The 16,420-nt window shown below is 57.2% G+C and overlaps 1 protein-coding gene across 2 annotated transcripts in view; it reads right to left on the bottom strand.

Annotated features, from left to right (window-relative positions):
- Window positions 1-16,420, bottom strand: part of HIP1 (huntingtin interacting protein 1) — a 43,890-nt gene that overhangs the window by 6,417 nt on the left and 21,053 nt on the right. Inside the window, exons 1-17 of one of the 2 annotated variants that reach the window (XM_058037655.1) lie at window positions 16,006-16,087; window positions 8,652-8,715; window positions 7,983-8,125; window positions 7,370-7,426; window positions 6,848-6,928; window positions 6,100-6,176; window positions 5,881-5,942; window positions 4,522-4,662; window positions 4,090-4,147; window positions 3,225-3,300; window positions 2,629-2,760; window positions 1,923-2,020; window positions 1,695-1,767; window positions 1,220-1,403; window positions 1,035-1,123; window positions 827-943; window positions 638-739 (exon numbers count right to left, since the gene is read on the bottom strand). In XM_058037655.1, coding sequence (XP_057893638.1) covers window positions 638-739; window positions 827-943; window positions 1,035-1,123; window positions 1,220-1,403; window positions 1,695-1,767; window positions 1,923-2,020; window positions 2,629-2,760; window positions 3,225-3,300; window positions 4,090-4,147; window positions 4,522-4,662; window positions 5,881-5,942; window positions 6,100-6,176; window positions 6,848-6,928; window positions 7,370-7,426; window positions 7,983-8,125; window positions 8,652-8,715; window positions 16,006-16,023 — 1,572 coding nt within the window. In that variant the 5' untranslated portion in view covers window positions 16,024-16,087. Of the gene's footprint in view, window positions 1-637; window positions 740-826; window positions 944-1,034; window positions 1,124-1,219; window positions 1,404-1,694; window positions 1,768-1,922; window positions 2,021-2,628; window positions 2,761-3,224; window positions 3,301-4,089; window positions 4,148-4,521; window positions 4,663-5,880; window positions 5,943-6,099; window positions 6,177-6,847; window positions 6,929-7,369; window positions 7,427-7,982; window positions 8,126-8,651; window positions 8,716-16,005; window positions 16,088-16,420 lie in introns of those variants that run through there. The other variant, XM_058037654.1, reaches the window with a different exon arrangement.

Raw genomic sequence — 16,420 nt, forward strand, 5'->3', positions numbered from 1 at the left:
GTTTGGGGACCCATTCTTCATCCAGGCTTGCCACCCCAACTGTCCCTGCTGGGTGCACCATGGCCTGTACAAGCACAGCTCCCTACACTGAGCAGCACTGATGATCTTATCTGGTGAAAACCGAGGCTCCTGGCAAGTCACTTTTATCAGTGAAAATGCATTTTTATCACAACTGTCACCATCCTGATGGAGGAGTGGATGCAGGGTGCTGCCTCTGCCCCATCCCCATCCTGCTGCCGAGTATGCCCACCTCATAGTTGGGTGACTGCAATTTCCTGCCAGCTTCTGCCTCCTACAACGAGCCCAGGCACCCCTGCTGTCTTCCACAGCTCTGTGGGCACGGGTTACCCTCTGGCACATCTTGCAGCGTGATGCTACACTGCTACCTGGGCTTACAGCAGAGACAGAGCTGCTGACTGACCCTGTTCTTCCAGGCATTTTTATTCCATGATCCCTGCTGCTGGAGCCCATTACTCCACATACTACCACACTCCGGAGCGTGAAACTCCCCTATGTGACATCAAACCTGCTCAGATGTGGCAAAGATGATGATAGGGAGCTAGTTTTCAGGCCAGTGGTGGGTATCACCTCTCACATGGTAAAGGCCTAGCTACCCAGCCCAGAAGGGTGCTCTCACCTGTGTGCTGGACTCCAGCGTGCCCTGGAGGACCTGCAACTCTTGTCTGCTGGCTGCCAGCTCTCGCTTCAGTGTCTCCAGCACCTCCGCCTGCTCCTGAGACTGCAGCAAGGGGAGAGGGTGGTGGCACTGGTGCCCCATGGGGAGCCCCTGCTCATTCCTGGTGTGTCCCCCACCATCCCTACTCACCTTCCTCTGTGCCTGCTCGCTCACTCGCTGGAAGGAGTCCTCCAGCTCCTTCTTCTCCCGCTCCACATCCCCCTGGGCCTGCCTGGCCACTGTAATCTGCTTGGTCACCTCCGCATTCTGGCAACATCAGAGAATGAGCCGAGCAGCCGCCGGTGTCAGAGGGCACGGCTGGGAGAGGGGGTGCTGGGGGGCGGTTTGGGGAGCCCACCTTGCGCAGCAGGTCAGCGTGGTTCTGCACCAGCTCGCTGTACTTCTCCTTCAGTTTGCTGTACCGCTGCTCGTTGGCCTGTGCCCGTCCTGCCATGCACACAGGGACACAGAGCTGAGCACCTGAGACCCCCCTTGCCCGGGGCTCAGCCCCACCCCACACCAGTGCTGGCACTCCCTGCTCACTCTCAATTTCCGTCAGGCTCCGCTGAGCCTTCTCTGTGTCCTCCCGCTGCTTCTTCAGCTCCTCCAGCTCTGCACGCAGGAACTCACTCTCGTCCTGTGCCTGCTGCTTCAGGTGCTGCTGCTCAGCCAGCTCAGCCTCCAACTCGCTGGCACGGCCACGCAGCTGCACTGCACCCCGTGCGCTCTGCGGGGACGGGTGGGGGCTGATGGTGCTGTTCAGTGCTTGCCAGGACTATTCAATGCCCACTGGTACCATCCAATGCCCACCAGTGCTGGCCAGCAGCCCCCCCCCATGGGTATCACCCTGCCGGCCCCCAAGTGCAACTGGGCAAAGCACAAGGATGCTAGGCAGTGGGCCTGAGCCCACCCCCCCGACAGGGATGCAGCCCCCTGGCACACCTGGGGACCCCCTGTACAGGGGAAGCCACTGGGAAGAGGGCAGGACAGAGATCTGGTCGCTGTCTTATTCACGCACCTCAGCCTTGAAGTTCTCCAGCTCCTCCTTCAGGGCTGTGATCTCCCCATAAAGCTGCTCAATTAGCCGGTCCCTAGGAAGGAGAGACATGGGATACACTCTCAGTGCCTCGGGGACACAGCCTGGGAGGGGAGGTGTCCCCTGTGTCACCATGGCTGCGATGCCATCCCAGACAGGGAGCTCCTGGTACCATCTTGGCCATTCTGCAGCATCGCCAGGATTGCTTACTTGTCATCCTTGTTCATCCCGTTCTGGCTGTTAAAGTTGAAGGGGTCACAGCTGAAGGAGCTGCCAAAGATGTCATCAAACTTGTTGTCAAACAGACTCTGTGGGAAAAGCAGGACAGACCTAGAGTGACCCCACTACCATGCGGGAGTCCTTGTCCCTCTATGTCCCCAGTGTCACTGCCAAGCCAGCCTACGAGCTGCCTGGACACTGGGGCTGGCTCCCCCTGCTTCCAGGACACCGAATGTGACAAACTTGATGAACATGGGCCATCTGTGGTCCACCCCCACTTAACTGCTGGAGAGAGAAGATCCCCAAAGCCATGTCACTGCATGCTCCTTCCTATCCCCACTCAATGCCTGAGGACAACCCTTGGTGGAGAGGAGGTGAAGACCTAAAGGTCTCCATGGCAATGCTTGAAGACAAATCTCTCCTTTCTCACTGGAGGGCACCACACCACTGAGCAGCACTGGGAGAATTCAGGCTAGTTCAGCCCCAGCAGCACCCAGACAGGACATTCAGCATCCAGATGGGATAAGCAGCACCCAGATGGGACATCCAGCACCCAGACAGTCGCCCAGCACCAACCCATCTCTCTCTAGTGACACTCCCCAGCTCCCAAGCCATCCCCACTGTCTCAGCCCTCACCGCTGCATGGATTTAGAGAAACACTCCCGGCTCAGAGGCAGAGAGCCCCCACCATCCTCACCTGCGAGGCTGCGTCCATCTCCACCAGGTCTGTGATGGGCTCGCTGTCCGGCGAGGACGCCTCGGCGGGGATCACCACCACAGGGCTGATGTGCTCTGACAGCGCAGAGGCACGCAGGAAATTGGGAGGGTTCTGGGGAGGCAGTGGAGAAGGGCTAAGGTAGAAAGACTGGCACTGCTCCTGGACTGAAGGCACAGTTGGTTAAAATCCTGCCCTGGAGCCGAGCTGGCCATGCCTTGACCCATGAGAATGGAGCCAGGACCCACAGGGATAGAGTCAGGATGTGCAGGAATAGAATCAGAACTCATAAGGATGGAACCAGGACCCACAGGGATGGAAGCAGGACCCGCAGAGTTGGATTTCAGCAAGGGCTATGGATCAGTGAGAGAGGGGTTCCCAGCTTCCAGTCAGAGGGCAGCTACATCCCGTTGGATGCCAGCCAGTGAGGGATAAAAGAATCCTCAAGGCCCAGGAGTCCCACACTGCCACCAGACCTAAGAAGCTGGGAAAGGCAGCAATAGGCTTTTCTGGGCCTTTTGCCAGTGCCCCCAGTGCTGTCCCTGGGCACAGGGAACATGGGGACTGCAGGGTCTCACCTCTGGCAGCTGCGGGATCTGAATCAGCCGCTTGAAGTACTGCAGGTTGCTGGAGCGGTAGAAAAGGTCCTTGAGCCTGCAAGGAGCAGGGAATGGTTAGAGATGGTTCTTGTTCAACCTGGACAACCTCTTGCCTGGCTCCGGGGGGTCACCCAGCCACTGTAGTGCTCTAGAAGGGAATGTGATTTGTGCTGCCACCAAACTCAGGGCAGGTCCTGGAAGTCCTCCTGCTGTTGGAGGTTTATCTCATAAATCCCAGGCCTGATGGGCAGGGAGAAGGACCAGGAACTTGAGCGACCTGGTCTAGTGGAATGTGTCCCTGCCCATGGCAGGGGGTAGTACCTGATGACCTTCAAAAGTGCCTTCCAACCTAAACTACTTCCTACCTACTCGAAGTTATCAGGAGCAAGGGGGCTTCTTGCCTGGAGCCAACACCCTCACCTTCAGTTCTTGCAGGAGCACCCTCCCCAGAAGCAGGGTACCTCCCTCCAGTTTCGGGGAGGAGGGACAGTGGCCAGCCACACCACTCCTAGCTCCCATCTCTCCCAGTCACCTGAGCATCCCAGTCAGGATCTTGGCACTGTTGATCCCTGTCCCAAGGTTAGTCTCTGTGTGGTCAGAGCATACTCAGCACTGCTATCTGCTCTTTGAGTTTGTGACCTTGAATCAAGCTGTCTCTCAGCACAATGATATCCTCCCCTGGCACCATGACATCCCCCTCCCTGCTCTTGGTGGCCAGTTTTTGTTTTGGTTACTCTAAATTATCATGTACCAGAGACCACAGCAAGTCCCTGCTCACCCATTTTTGACCTCAGTGCCTTGGGAGCACTCCCAGAGCACCAATGCTCTGGGTCTGGGCACTTACTTTCGGAACTGCTCCAGGAAGCGATCCCGGTGGCCCTGCAGTGTATCTGCTGGCAGACCTAGAAGAAGCAGAAAGCACAAATGTCAGCGGGTGTCTTCATGGATGAGGGAACAACCCATCAGCACAGCCACATGGAGACAGCTCTTTCCCAGAGACGGCCACCCTCCCTTGGGGGTCCAACTACTGCACACAGTGTCCTGCTGCAGGAGGGGACCACACCCCACACTCCTCAGGGCAGGGAGAAGTGTGGGCTGGTGGCTGCCATAATTCCAGATCCTGAAGGATATGGCTTTTGCCATGGTGACTCCCTTCACGCCCCAAAAGAGGTGGGGGAAGAGGTGGTGGTAAACAGCCCAGGCTGAGCAGAGTGGTGGACCCAGTGCCTCCCTGTGTGTCCCCCCCGTCAAAGGCAGTGGTGCTGGGGACACTCACAGGAGTGGAGCTTGAAGAGCAGCTTGACAGTGTAGTCATAGAGGTGGCTGCAGTCCAGGATCACCTGGATGAGCGGGGCCAGACGGCACTGCCCTGCTGCTGTCACTGACACTGAGCGTGACATGTCCAGAGAGCTGAACACTGCAGGGAAGGAGTGCAGCATCAGATCCAGCAGCAGCAGCACCCCAGGGTGCCACGCTGTGTCTGCCAAATCCACAGATGTCATCCAGAGCAAGACACCCACTGGCCCTTAGGGACACAGCCTGCCACCCTGCAGTTTGTGAGCTCAGTGGGAGGCAAAATTCCCACCCAGGTCTCCCACCCAGGCCTGGGAACACTGCAGCCCGGCACCATAGGCCTCCAACCAGGACTGAGCCCCAGCCATGTCCCTGGGCAGAGCTGACACGTGAGCCTGTGCTCTGCCTGTCACTGTTGTCCCACTGGCCACTGGAGTGTGCTGGGTGTGCCAGATGGAAGATGCTCCAAAACCAGCTTGGAGCAGCTGAAGACCATCTCATTCCAACACCTTCCACTAGACCAGGGTGCTCTAAACTCTATCCAACCCGGCCTTGAACTCTTCCAGGGATAGGGCAGCCATAGCTTCCCCAGACAACCTGTGCCAGGGTCTCGCCATCCTCACAGCCAAGAATTTCTTCCCAATTTCCCGCCTAACCCTGCCCTCTGTCAGTGGGAAGCCATTCCCCCTTGTCCTGTCACTCCATCCCTTGTCTGAAGTCCCTTTGCAGTGCTCTTGGAGCCCCTTTAGGCACTGGAAGAAGCTCTAAGGTCTGCCTGGACCCTTCTGTTCTCCAGCTGGACACCCAGCTCTCCCAGCCTGTCTCCAGAGCAGAAGGGCTCCAGCCCTCAGAGCATCTCAGTGGCCTCCTCTGGACTTGCTCCAGTAGCCCCATGTCCTTCCTGTGCTGGGACACCAGGGCTGGAGGCAGCTCTGCATGTGGGATGTTACTTAAGCGGGGCAGAGGGGCAGAATTGCCCCCTCACTTGCTGCCCATGCTGGGGGATCAGCCCAGGGCATGGGGGGTTTTGGAGCACACATGGCTGGGGCATGTTGAACTCCTCACCCTCCAGCACCCCCACGTCTTTCCCAGCAGGGCTGCTCTCCATCCCTCCATCCTTCAGCCTGGATTGATACCAGAGGTTGCCCTGACCCAGGTGCAGCACCTTCCACTTTGCCTTTAACCATAACTCAGGTGAAGTGCCCACAGAAGAGCTGAGCTGTGATGGCCTCAGCCACCATCCCCGGTCAGAGCCTCATCCAGCTCGCATCAGCCCCACCAAGGGGCTGGACTCCAGCAGATCTCTCACTCCACCATGTCTCAGAGTAATGGAGGCCTTTACCTGTCTGGAAGAGGTTCAGCTCACACTCCAGGTAGTCAAACATCTCCACCGTCAGCTGAAAACTAGGAAACAGGGTTGAGGATGGTTGGGGACTGTCTCCAAGGACACCCCTGAGGAAGGGTCCTGTCCCTGCTTGGTCATGCTGCTGGTGGGGTTGGGCAGATCGTGCCACCCACCTGCACCCACTCCCTCCCAGACCTTGCCCTGCCCTGCACTCACAAGTTATTGACATCATTCTCCCCAGCCTCATCAAGCTGCCGGTCAGACATCTGCAGATTTCCAGGGAATCGGGGATTCTGTGGGGAAAACAGAGTCAGGAAAGGGTTCCAGAAAATCTCCTGGTCTGGCCACAGCTCTGGGAGCACCAGGGCTGTGATCCTGCAGCCTCAAAGTCAGCTCGTGGATGAGCAAGGGGAGAGATGTGGGGGAAAAGGGAGGCAGCACAGGGTCTCTGAACCCTGGGTGACCACAGCATCCCTAACCCACAGCATCTGTTCTCTTCCCAGCAAGAAAAGCTGATTCTCCCTGGGCTGAGAAACCTGCCTAGCAGGGAGCAGACAGGGCTGCCAGCAGAGAACTGGACAGGATGGAGTGATATCTGCCCCAGGGGGTACCTGCCCTGGCCTTTTGGGGAAGGTCACATCACACTTCCAAAACAGGGTGATGGGCACAGAAAACACCTCTTTCCAGCAGTTTTCCATCTAGGATAGCTGAGGAAGAATGGAGTTGTGTGTGTCTCCTACTACTTGTAATCCACCAACTCCCAGCCCAGCCCAAGGAGCCCTGGGCCACCAGGAATCCTGCCACCCCTGAAGCATTGGTCCTTGGGCCATTTTTGATGGCCACTGGCAGATTTGGGAATATTTCATGGAGGCAGAAGGATTATCAATGCTGGTACCTTGCTGTCACCCCAGTGCCCACCCCTTGCTACAGCCTTGGGGACAGGGACAGGGACAGGGAGGCCTACCTTGATGTGAAATTCCATCTTGGTTCTCAGCAGTTTGAGGTAGATGCTGCAGAGCTGACCGTAGCCCTCGCTCAGGTGGCCCTGTGGGGACCCCAAAAAGCTGCTGAGATCCAGGGCAGGCTGTGAAAAAGCCTTCTGCTGTAGAATGACTGACCCCTCCCTTATCTCCCCAAAACCACAGCCAAACCCTCCTCACTAGCACCTGGATCCAGACTGGCTGAACTGAAGGGATTTGGTCAGACCTTCTCATCACCTTCTCTGCACGTTTCAATGCTTCATTTCACTGTCAGAGCTGAGTTTTTATTGGGTTTTGCCATAAAACAGGAAGGAGGCATTTGATTTTGGTGGAAGGGAACACAGAATGCAACTGAAACCCAGCCCAGGTAGGGGATAACAGCCACAGGTCAGCCATGGCTGTGCTCTGCTTCCTGGGAGAGGGAATCCCCCAAGCCCACACCCCCCCAGCCTGGCCACGGCACCCCCAGGGTCTCCCCACCATGGCTGGCAGGTTTGGTCACCTACCCACATCCTGCTCATGTCACTCAGCTCATTCTTGTAGCGCACAGAGTCTTTCAGGACCTGGGGGAATGATGGTGACAGTCAGTAGGCAGAGCACCAGGACACAGTGTTCCATCCTTGGAACCAGGAACTGGGTGATAAATGGGAGGTCTTGATGCATTCCCAACCCTTTACTGCTGCCACCAGCCCCGGGTGCCTCCAGCTCCCCAAGGAGGATCCCTGCTGACGGCTCCTGCGCGCACGCCATTGCAGGCGCTGAGCAGCTTCCTCTGGCACTGCAGACGGCACTGGGGTTGGAGGCACTCTGGGTTTTGGTCAGGGAGGGCTCTGGCACCCAGGACTGACCTGCAGGAGGGCACTGACCCTTTGGGAGAGCTCCAGCACTGATGTACCCATAGGATTTACCCACAGGAGGGCACCAACCCTCCAGGAGGGCTCCAGCTCCAGGCCCTGCTCAGGACTGACTCCCAGGAGCCCAATGACGCTCTGGGAGGACTCCAGTCCCCAGCCCAGGACAGACCCCCCAGACGGACCCTGACCCTCCAGCACCTCCCATCAGCCGGTGCAGCCCTGCAGGGGAAAGGATTTGGCCCCAGGCTGAGCTGTGGGCACTCACATTGGAATGTCCATCCCGGAGGAGCTTGTGGAAGACATGGCAGAACTTCCAGCAGAGCACGGCGTTGCCGGACAGCGGCAGCCGGTTCACCACTGACCAGAAGGTCTGCGCTCCCTTCTCGTGGTGCGTGCCCAGGATGCACGGTGCCCGTGGTCAAGGAAGCACTCCTCTGCCCTTTGCTGATGGAGAATGGCCACCCAAAGACAGCTGCAGCCAGAGTGGCCAGGCCACCACAGGGAGCTAAGGATGACAGGCATTCGCTGTCCCCAAAGCGGCACAAGCCACCCTCTCCCTGCCACCAGCCCTGCTCTGGGAGCACCATGGCACGTGCAAGGCTGGGGCTGTGCCTCTGCTGAGCCTTCCCAGGTGCCTGCCTGGGATGCTGGGGATCCACTTTTGGTGGCAGCCTACTGTGGGCACCTTCCCCTCCTGCCTCCTCCTGGGACGGCAGTGCTGGGAGCACCAGCCTGGCACCTACCAACATTCAAAGGCTGTGACAGCAGCAGCAGGGATCCCGTGCCATGCTGGAAAAATATCCAATGTTGTTAATAGCCCTCAGCCTCCCAGTGCCCTGGGCACCTCTCCCCACACACCCTCTTGATGCTGCCCCTTTTCCAGGCAGCCCCAGCCTCACTCCCACAGTCCCATGGCCAGCTTTGAGAAGGATATTCCTGGCATGTTTCTCCTTGACAGCCACTTCCTGTGCATTAATGGCCTTATTGATGCTGACGGTCTGCAAGAGAGAAGTGATGGGGGGGTGAGAAGGAAAAGGTTGAGGCTCCCTCACGGTCCCCGCCTTGCTCACTGAGACCCTCCAGTTCTGCAGTGGCTGGTTCCATCCAGGTCCCCAATCCCTGCTTGTGCCAGATGGATGCTGACCTTTCCCAGATGCCTTTCTGGGATGCAGTTGGCATCCACCAGGTTCAGCTGCTGCCAGGACTCATTTACTCAGGATAATAATGAAGCAATTAAAGCAGTGCCCACAAAGAACCCTCTGCTGCCCTCAGAGTGGTGAGACAGGCAGAGGGAGGACAAATTCCTCCCCTGCCTTTGGATCGTGGGCAGCAGCTGGCAGCTCCTACCCCACTTTTGGGGTGCTCAATGGGGAGGACAATTTGGGGGGGCACAAAAAATTGGGCAGTAGGATGGCAAGACCACTGCCAGGGCTGCCTGGCAAAGGTCGAGGCTACTCCATGGATTAGAGGGACAGGAGTGAAACCCACAGGCAGCACTTGCCATGCAGGTGTTGAGGACCTTGGGGAGTCCACGCTGAGGAGCCTTGGCACAGCCAGCCACCATTTATCCTATGGAATGCAGTGGCAGCCACTGGAACAATTTTCCAGGCAGGATTTCTCACTCTACCCCATTTCTGATCCTTCATGGGGACACAAAGATGCCAGCTCAGGTTCATCCTCTCCCCAGGCTCCAACATCACCAAGTGCTTCCTTGGCACCTGCTCCAATGAACATCCTGCTGCCAAGGGAAGGAACCGCCTGGCTCAGCACTGCCAGAAGCAGCTCATTACTGATATAAACCAATTAAAGTTGTGAGATTAATTTCAGTGCCTTTCTCACTACAATCATTGCTGCAACCCTGCTTCCTGGTCCTCTCCTGGTGGCCCCACGTGGCTTCATCTATATGGACTCCAGTGAGTCTGTGCTGAGCAGGGCTGGAGGGGCCCACAGGAGCCCGAAATGTGGTGGGGTACAGCCCAAATCCCCCAGGAAGCCCCTCTGCCACCAAAGCATGTGCCAGCTGGAGCAGGAATGATGATAGCCTGAGACAGACGAGACCCCACCCCCAGCTGCACCCCAGCCCAGAGCCAAGCACCCCCTCAGCTGAAACTGTGTCAGAAACTGCAGGGATGTCACTGCTCTGTGGGGTTTGCAGCCCTATCCCTACTGGCTCTGGGTGGTGACTGTGGAGGTGACCAGTAAGGACCATGGAGGTGACAGAGGAGGTCACCAGCAAGATGCAGGCGTCAGGGGACCCAAATTCTTGTCAGGAAAGCCATAAAATTAAATTCAGCATTAAAAAAATGCCAGTCTGGATGACCATGTCCTAGAGGCCTAGAGCAGGATGCCTGCATCCCAACATCCATCTGGGACACGTGTCATGGATCCAGCTCCAGGGGCAGCTTGTCCTCATTCAAAATCCCAGTCTTCAGCCCCAAAACCTCCAAGACTGTCAGGACAGCTGTGATGAACCAGCGGGCACAGCGACAAGTGCCGGGATAAATGCACATTCCACCTCAGAATGGAGTCCTGGCCCACAAGGAACAAGGCAAATGCAAAGCCAGAGCTGGGGAGCAGAAGCTCATAGCCAGACGTGGGATGCAGGCCCCACTTTCCCAAAGCTGCTCCTACTGTCCTTGAACGACCAGAACAGGGGTGGTCTCCGGAGGGAAGCTTTGCTGCATCCCTGGGAAAGCTAGAAACGGAGCTCCCAGCTGAACTGCTCTTTCGTGTCAGCTTTTGTCCAAAGGAAGGACACTTTTTTCTAACTAAGGAAGCCCCAGTGACCTCCGAGAGTGAGAGGACACAGTGGGAGGGTGATGGGGGCTGGCAGCCCCTGGTTCCAGGCAGGGACCAGCTGGAGCTTCCATCCCCAAGTTCCTCAACTCCATTTGAAGCACACACATCCATCTGGAAGGCAGAAAGGTTTCCGAGGAAAAGCTGCGCCTCACTTTCTAGGTGTAGTTGTGGACAGCCCACTTTCACACTGCATCCCCAGGAGTGCAGGGCAGGGGTCCCATCCCCAGAGCCACCTGGGGCCTGCCCAAATTGCCATAATCAGCACCTCTGGCAGCGCCCACATCAGCAAACTGGGGGAGCACAGAGCAGGAGCAGGAGACCAAGGCTAGAATTGTCACCTCTGGGGGACAAGTGGGGTCAGGGAGGGTGATTTGGCTGTAAAATTGGGTCAGAGCAGAGGGAAATTCGGGGCTGCCTGGACAGCAAGCCCAGACCCCTTCCCCACAGAGGGTCTTTCACCCTGACTCAGAGATGCCGCTCCCCACCACCATCCCACACCTGCAGCTGATGGAATTTTAATTTAATTATGAGCTTCCAACCTATGGAGGTGACTTGTGACCCAGCAGGACACATTTGGGCAGCACGGCCAGCCCTGCTCCAGTTTTGTGAACAGGGCAGAGGACATGGGGCAGCCCCACACCTCACCCTGCTGCTGGGACAGGAAACCCTGGAGTTTCCTCCTGTGCAACGGGCCAGGCAGGAAGCAGGAGGAGAGTGCAGAGGGGTCGATTGCAGACGGAGATGTGTGAGCGTGACACTGTCATCTGGTCAGCCCTGAGGAGCCACAGGGCCAGGACTGCGCTCAGTGGGGCAGGGCGTGGGGCAAGGCTGTGCACGGGGCTCTGCCAGGCTGGGGAGTGGCTCCATGGGTGCTGCAAGGGCTGGGAAGGCTGCAATGGAATGCTGCAAGCACTGTTAGCTTTCCAAGCGTCACTAGAGCAGGGTGAGGAAAGCCCACCGACATGTGCACGGAAAGGCACAGGCCATTTGGGAGAGGAGCAGTCTGGGACTATCTATCCCCAAGCAATGACATCTTTCCAATAGTCTTTTCCTCCCTCTGCAACATCAAGGGGATTCCCAGAAACCTGTGGAAGGTCTGCTGCCTGACAGGCCACCATATGGCTGGACAGGCCACCACAGCTTTGTCCCACAGGAACTCCCAACCCCTGATCTGGCCCAGACCTTCTCACATGGAGATGCCACAGCAGGGCAGAGCCATCAACAGCTCCACACGAGGGTGACCCACGGACCAGCTCTCACGTCACCTCTCCAGGCATGTATCTGCAGGCTGCAGACACAGAAGCCCAAAACTCCATGGAGGAAGAGGGTCAGGATGACAGAGGCTTTCTGAGCCCTGACACGCACTTCCCTCTGCCACACACACCCTCACTCCCCGCCAGCTCTTCCCAGATTGCTCTCTGAATGCAAAATTTCCCATTTGAAGGCAAAGAGCCAAGCTTGGCTCAGGAGCAGCACAACGCCTTCCTGCTTCTTTCATTTCCAGAAGGAAACGAGTGTTGATTAAAGAATCCAGAGCTACTGCAAATTATTTGGACAAACTGAGTAAGTTGCAGTGCAAATCCTCTTAGTAATGCTCCCTCATTTCTTCTTAATTCCTTTCTATAAATGGAGAGCCGGGATGGAGCCTACCTCTGGAAAACTGCTCACAAGCCCTGCAGTCACAGGAGCTTCAGAGAAGGGAGCGAGCAGGAAGACCTGACTACAACAAGCCTGGAAGAAAAATCCATGGGCTTAATTAAAATGCAAATCCCAGTAAAGCAAAGCTTAGCTCAGGCTCTGTAGGGTGTACAGAACATGAGAGCCAGGCAAGCTCTTCCAAGGGCACATCTTAAGCTGCGCCAAGGGAAATGTAAGTTGGATATTAGGAAAAAGTTTCTCACAGAAAGAGTGATAAAGTTCTGGAGTGGCTGCCCGGGGAGGTGGTGCAGTCCCCATCCCTGGGTGTGTTTAACAAAGCCTGGATGGGGCACTGGGTGCCAGGGTTTAGTTGAGGTGTTGGGGCATGGGTTGGACTCGATGATCTTGAAGGTCTCTTCCAACTTAGTCATTCTGTGAATCTCTTTAAACATCACCCAAGCAATAGTTTTGTCCAGCAAAATCCTGGAAAAAAGCCAGCTGGGTAACACCTGGGGTAGACAATGCTCCACTGAGGACTGGCAAGAGCTCCTGGGGACAGCTGGGGTGGCTGTGGTCCCCCCGTGCTGGGCACCTGTGGCCTGAAGCAGCAGCAGGAGCAGGAAACAAGCCTGGTTTTGTGCCTGAGAGCAGCTGGAGGGAAAGGGAGGCAGGAAGGCAGGAAAGCAATGCTGGCAGGCCTGGCTGGCCACATGGGATGTAAAACCCAGGGATCTATTTCTATGTATTGGACAGTATTGGAATACTTCTTCCACTGGAGGCTCTTCCAGAGTATTCCAACTGCCTTTCCACTCAGTCCCATAGGCTTCTCGAGAGCAGGGAGTCAGGAGATGTGAAAAATACCTTCCCACCACTTAATCCAGGCTATTTGGCTGCATCTGCTGCTGAATCCATGAGTGTGGAAAGCAAGTGCTCCTCTCCTGGCTGGCTACATCGTGGAGCTGCTCTGGGGATGAAGCTCTTTGTCCAGGCTGTGTGAGCGTATTCCAGAATACGCTGCTGTTCTCCTTACCTCCTGCTCCCTCCAGGTGAGAATAGCTCCCAAAATGACACAAGCCTCAGATTTTGCAATGCTGATGCCATAAAATCAACTCTTTTCCTCAAACCAACAACATATTTCAGTGACAGAGACCCCAAAACCTCACTGCATCCACTGGGGTCACTCTCAGTGGTGGTGGCTCCAGATGTCCCTCTCCAGGAGGAGATGCTGATGCCACCAGCCCAGATGCCAGCAGGAGGAGGATGAAGGTATCCAGAGACAGCCCTGAAGCCCAAGTGATACCAGTGCAGGTGTCTGGGGTCACCTTGTCCCACAGTCTGCACATGGAGCACCCCAAAACAGAGTCACCCGAAGATGGCAGCAAACCCCACGAGCCACGCTGGAATCCAATGCATCGCCACGATGCTCTTCTTGCAGAGACCTTGCTCTGGCATTGCTGCCTCCAGCTCTGCTCTCTCCCCTGAGGCCAGGAGGATGATGACTTCAGATCAATGACACCACCAGCCCCTCCAGCACTCAGCAATGCCTGATAAAGGAGTGTTATGGAGCTCTTCCAGCACAGGTGGGGTTGCCAGGGAAAAAAACACCTAGGCCAGGAAACGGAGTGGTGGTGTGAGGTTCAGAGGTCTCTGACCACAAGCAGACATGCAAGGCATGAAGCTGACGCCCAGCTTCTAGCATGCCTTTGCCTTGAGGGCTGTAGTGCTGCTATCCCAGCAGCAAAACCGAAATAAAGTTGTAGGATGCCCATTATGCCCATTTGGAACGTGCCCGGACAGCCCACTCCACCAGCTCCCAGTTCCTCCTGAGGGCAGCAGAGGGTGGGATCCACAGGAGGATGCACCCACGAGCTGTGTGCAAGCACTTGACCCACCACTGGCTCTTCCAGAGCCTCCAGTGAAAATTCCAAGTTCCACACCATCAGGAGGGATGGGGTAGGATGAAACAGTGTGATCCCACAGCTCCTCCACCTTGGAGGCAAAGGAAAGAAGGGAACAGCCAGCCAACCAATCTGTGGCGGATCCCAAGAGTCCCAGGGAGACACTCGATGCCAGCAGGGGAGAGCTGGAACGATCACAGGGAGAGTTTGGCTCCCAGAAACGAGAGTTTACCACAGTGATCACATCACTGCCCACCACAAGGAACCAGCACCTGGAGTGCTGGCAACTAGCTTCCTCCAGCCTTAAATAACTTATGTAGTTTAATTACTTGGACATGGAATTTTAAAATCCAGTTAAGGGAATGTGGACTTTTCTTTTACACAGATAAACCCTAGGGGGAAAAATGATGGTAAGAAGAAATTTTGGGGAGAATAGCTGACAAAAAGCAAGGCTACAAAATCCAGATCTCAGAGGGAACAGCTGGGGAAGCTGACACTGCAAAGTTCAGAGCCCAGGCTGCCTGGCACTTCCAGAGCACAACCAGAGCCCATCACAGGGGGCTGGATCTGAGGAGAGGCAGAAATCCAGGGGGACCCCCAGGATCCCCATCCCTCCATTACAACATGCACATTTGCTCATTACTCCTCTCACTTAATTACTGCTCAGGGCAGTCAATCCGTGCCCAGCTGGCTCAGCTGCAGCCAGAGCCTTTCCCATGAGCTGCCCCAATAGCCAGGCTTTTAATTTTAAAAGGGGATTTTATGCAAGGATAATCTCTTCCAGCAGCGGTCATTTCTGTCTGGGGAGGGAGTGTGGCCATGTCTGACAGGGTCAGTCCAGGAAGGTCTACCACCACCTTCAAAAATTCCTGAAACATTCCCAGTCATGCTGACCAGAGTCTTCTGCTTCCCAGCAGATGCAAATATTTAGGCATTTTTTGGAACAGGAAGAGATAAAGGAGTGAGGATGAAGGATTTGGGGAGCAGATACAAGGATGCCATCCAGATATGCATTTCTATGATCAACTACCACCCAGGACCCACCTTTCTTGACAAGCATCACCCCAGCAGGAACACAGCAGCTCTTATTGTCCTAGCAGGATATTCTGAAATTAAGCTCAGATCTAGTGTTGGTGGAAATTGTTCCTTGCAATGCTTCTGGGTGAGCAGCAGCTCCCAGGAGCAGGATGGGGCATCCCTCTCCCGTTATCCCCCCAGGATGTCTGGATCTTGCAAGGGTGCCAAGAGCAGCCATGAGCACGTGGACCCAGTGCTGCATCTGAGGGACATGCTGAAGCACCGGGAAAAGCCAAATCCCTCTTCCCAGGAGAGCAGCACAGGGGTGAACGTGCTCCCTGTAGGAGCAGTCCCTAAAAACCCACTTCTTGCCCCTAATTTGTTTTCATTCCTTCTGCCAGGGCGAGGGGCAGTCCCCATGGGCCAGAGGAGCTGTGACACTGGGCACAGGGACACAGGTGCATGGAGATACAGGTGTGTGGGGACACAGGCGCTCGTGGGGCCATGGCAACATGGATGCATGGGGAGTGCTGGCAGGGACACAGATGTATGGGGACACGAACGCTCCTGGGGACACCAACACTAGTGGGGACACGAACGCTCGTGGGGACGCGGGTGTTGGTGGCACGGCCTGAGCCTGGCCGAGCCGGGCACTGGGGAATTCGCCTCACACGGGCGCGCGGGAGCGAGCCCAGCCCGGCCGCAGCCGCACGGGAGGCTCCGCATCCCCACGGATTCGAGTCCCCCACACCCGCCGGCGGGTCCCGCTGCCACACGAACCATCCCCGCTCCCCGTGATGCTCCTCCGGGAACCGCCGGCACCGAGGGTAAAGAACTTCCCCGGGAAGGAGCTTCCCTGGATGCGAACCCCGATTCCAGGAATGAGCCCGGGAGGGGCGCGGGGGTCCCGGGGGGCGGCCGCGGCCCGGCACTTACCACCTTGCCCAGCTCCATGGCGGGGGCTCGGGCGGGCTCAGCGCGGCGCGGCGGCGGCGCCCATGGCGGCGGCCCCGCTCGAAGCTTCTGCCGGGCAGCGGCGGCGGCGGAGCGGGCGGGGCGGGGGCGCGGGGCGCGCTCCCGCGAGGGGCGGCACGGCCGAGGCGGGGGCGCGGCCGCGGCGCTCGGCCGGAATAACAAAGGAGAGCGCGGGGGGCGGCACGCTCGGGGGCGTCCCGCAGCACCGCCCGCCCACCCCGGGGCAGCGGCAGAGCGCAGGAGAGGATGATGGCCACGGGGCTCGCGGGTGGGGAGCTTCGCATCCCTCGGCGCGGCCGCCCTGCTGCTAGATGCACGACCCCCACCCGAAACCCTGCCCCACGCCTGGCCTCCTGCCCCATCCCCTGCCCCGCTG

This window comes from Melospiza georgiana, chromosome 19 (genome assembly GCF_028018845.1).
Source record: "Melospiza georgiana isolate bMelGeo1 chromosome 19, bMelGeo1.pri, whole genome shotgun sequence".
NCBI lineage: Eukaryota > Metazoa > Chordata > Aves > Passeriformes > Passerellidae > Melospiza > Melospiza georgiana.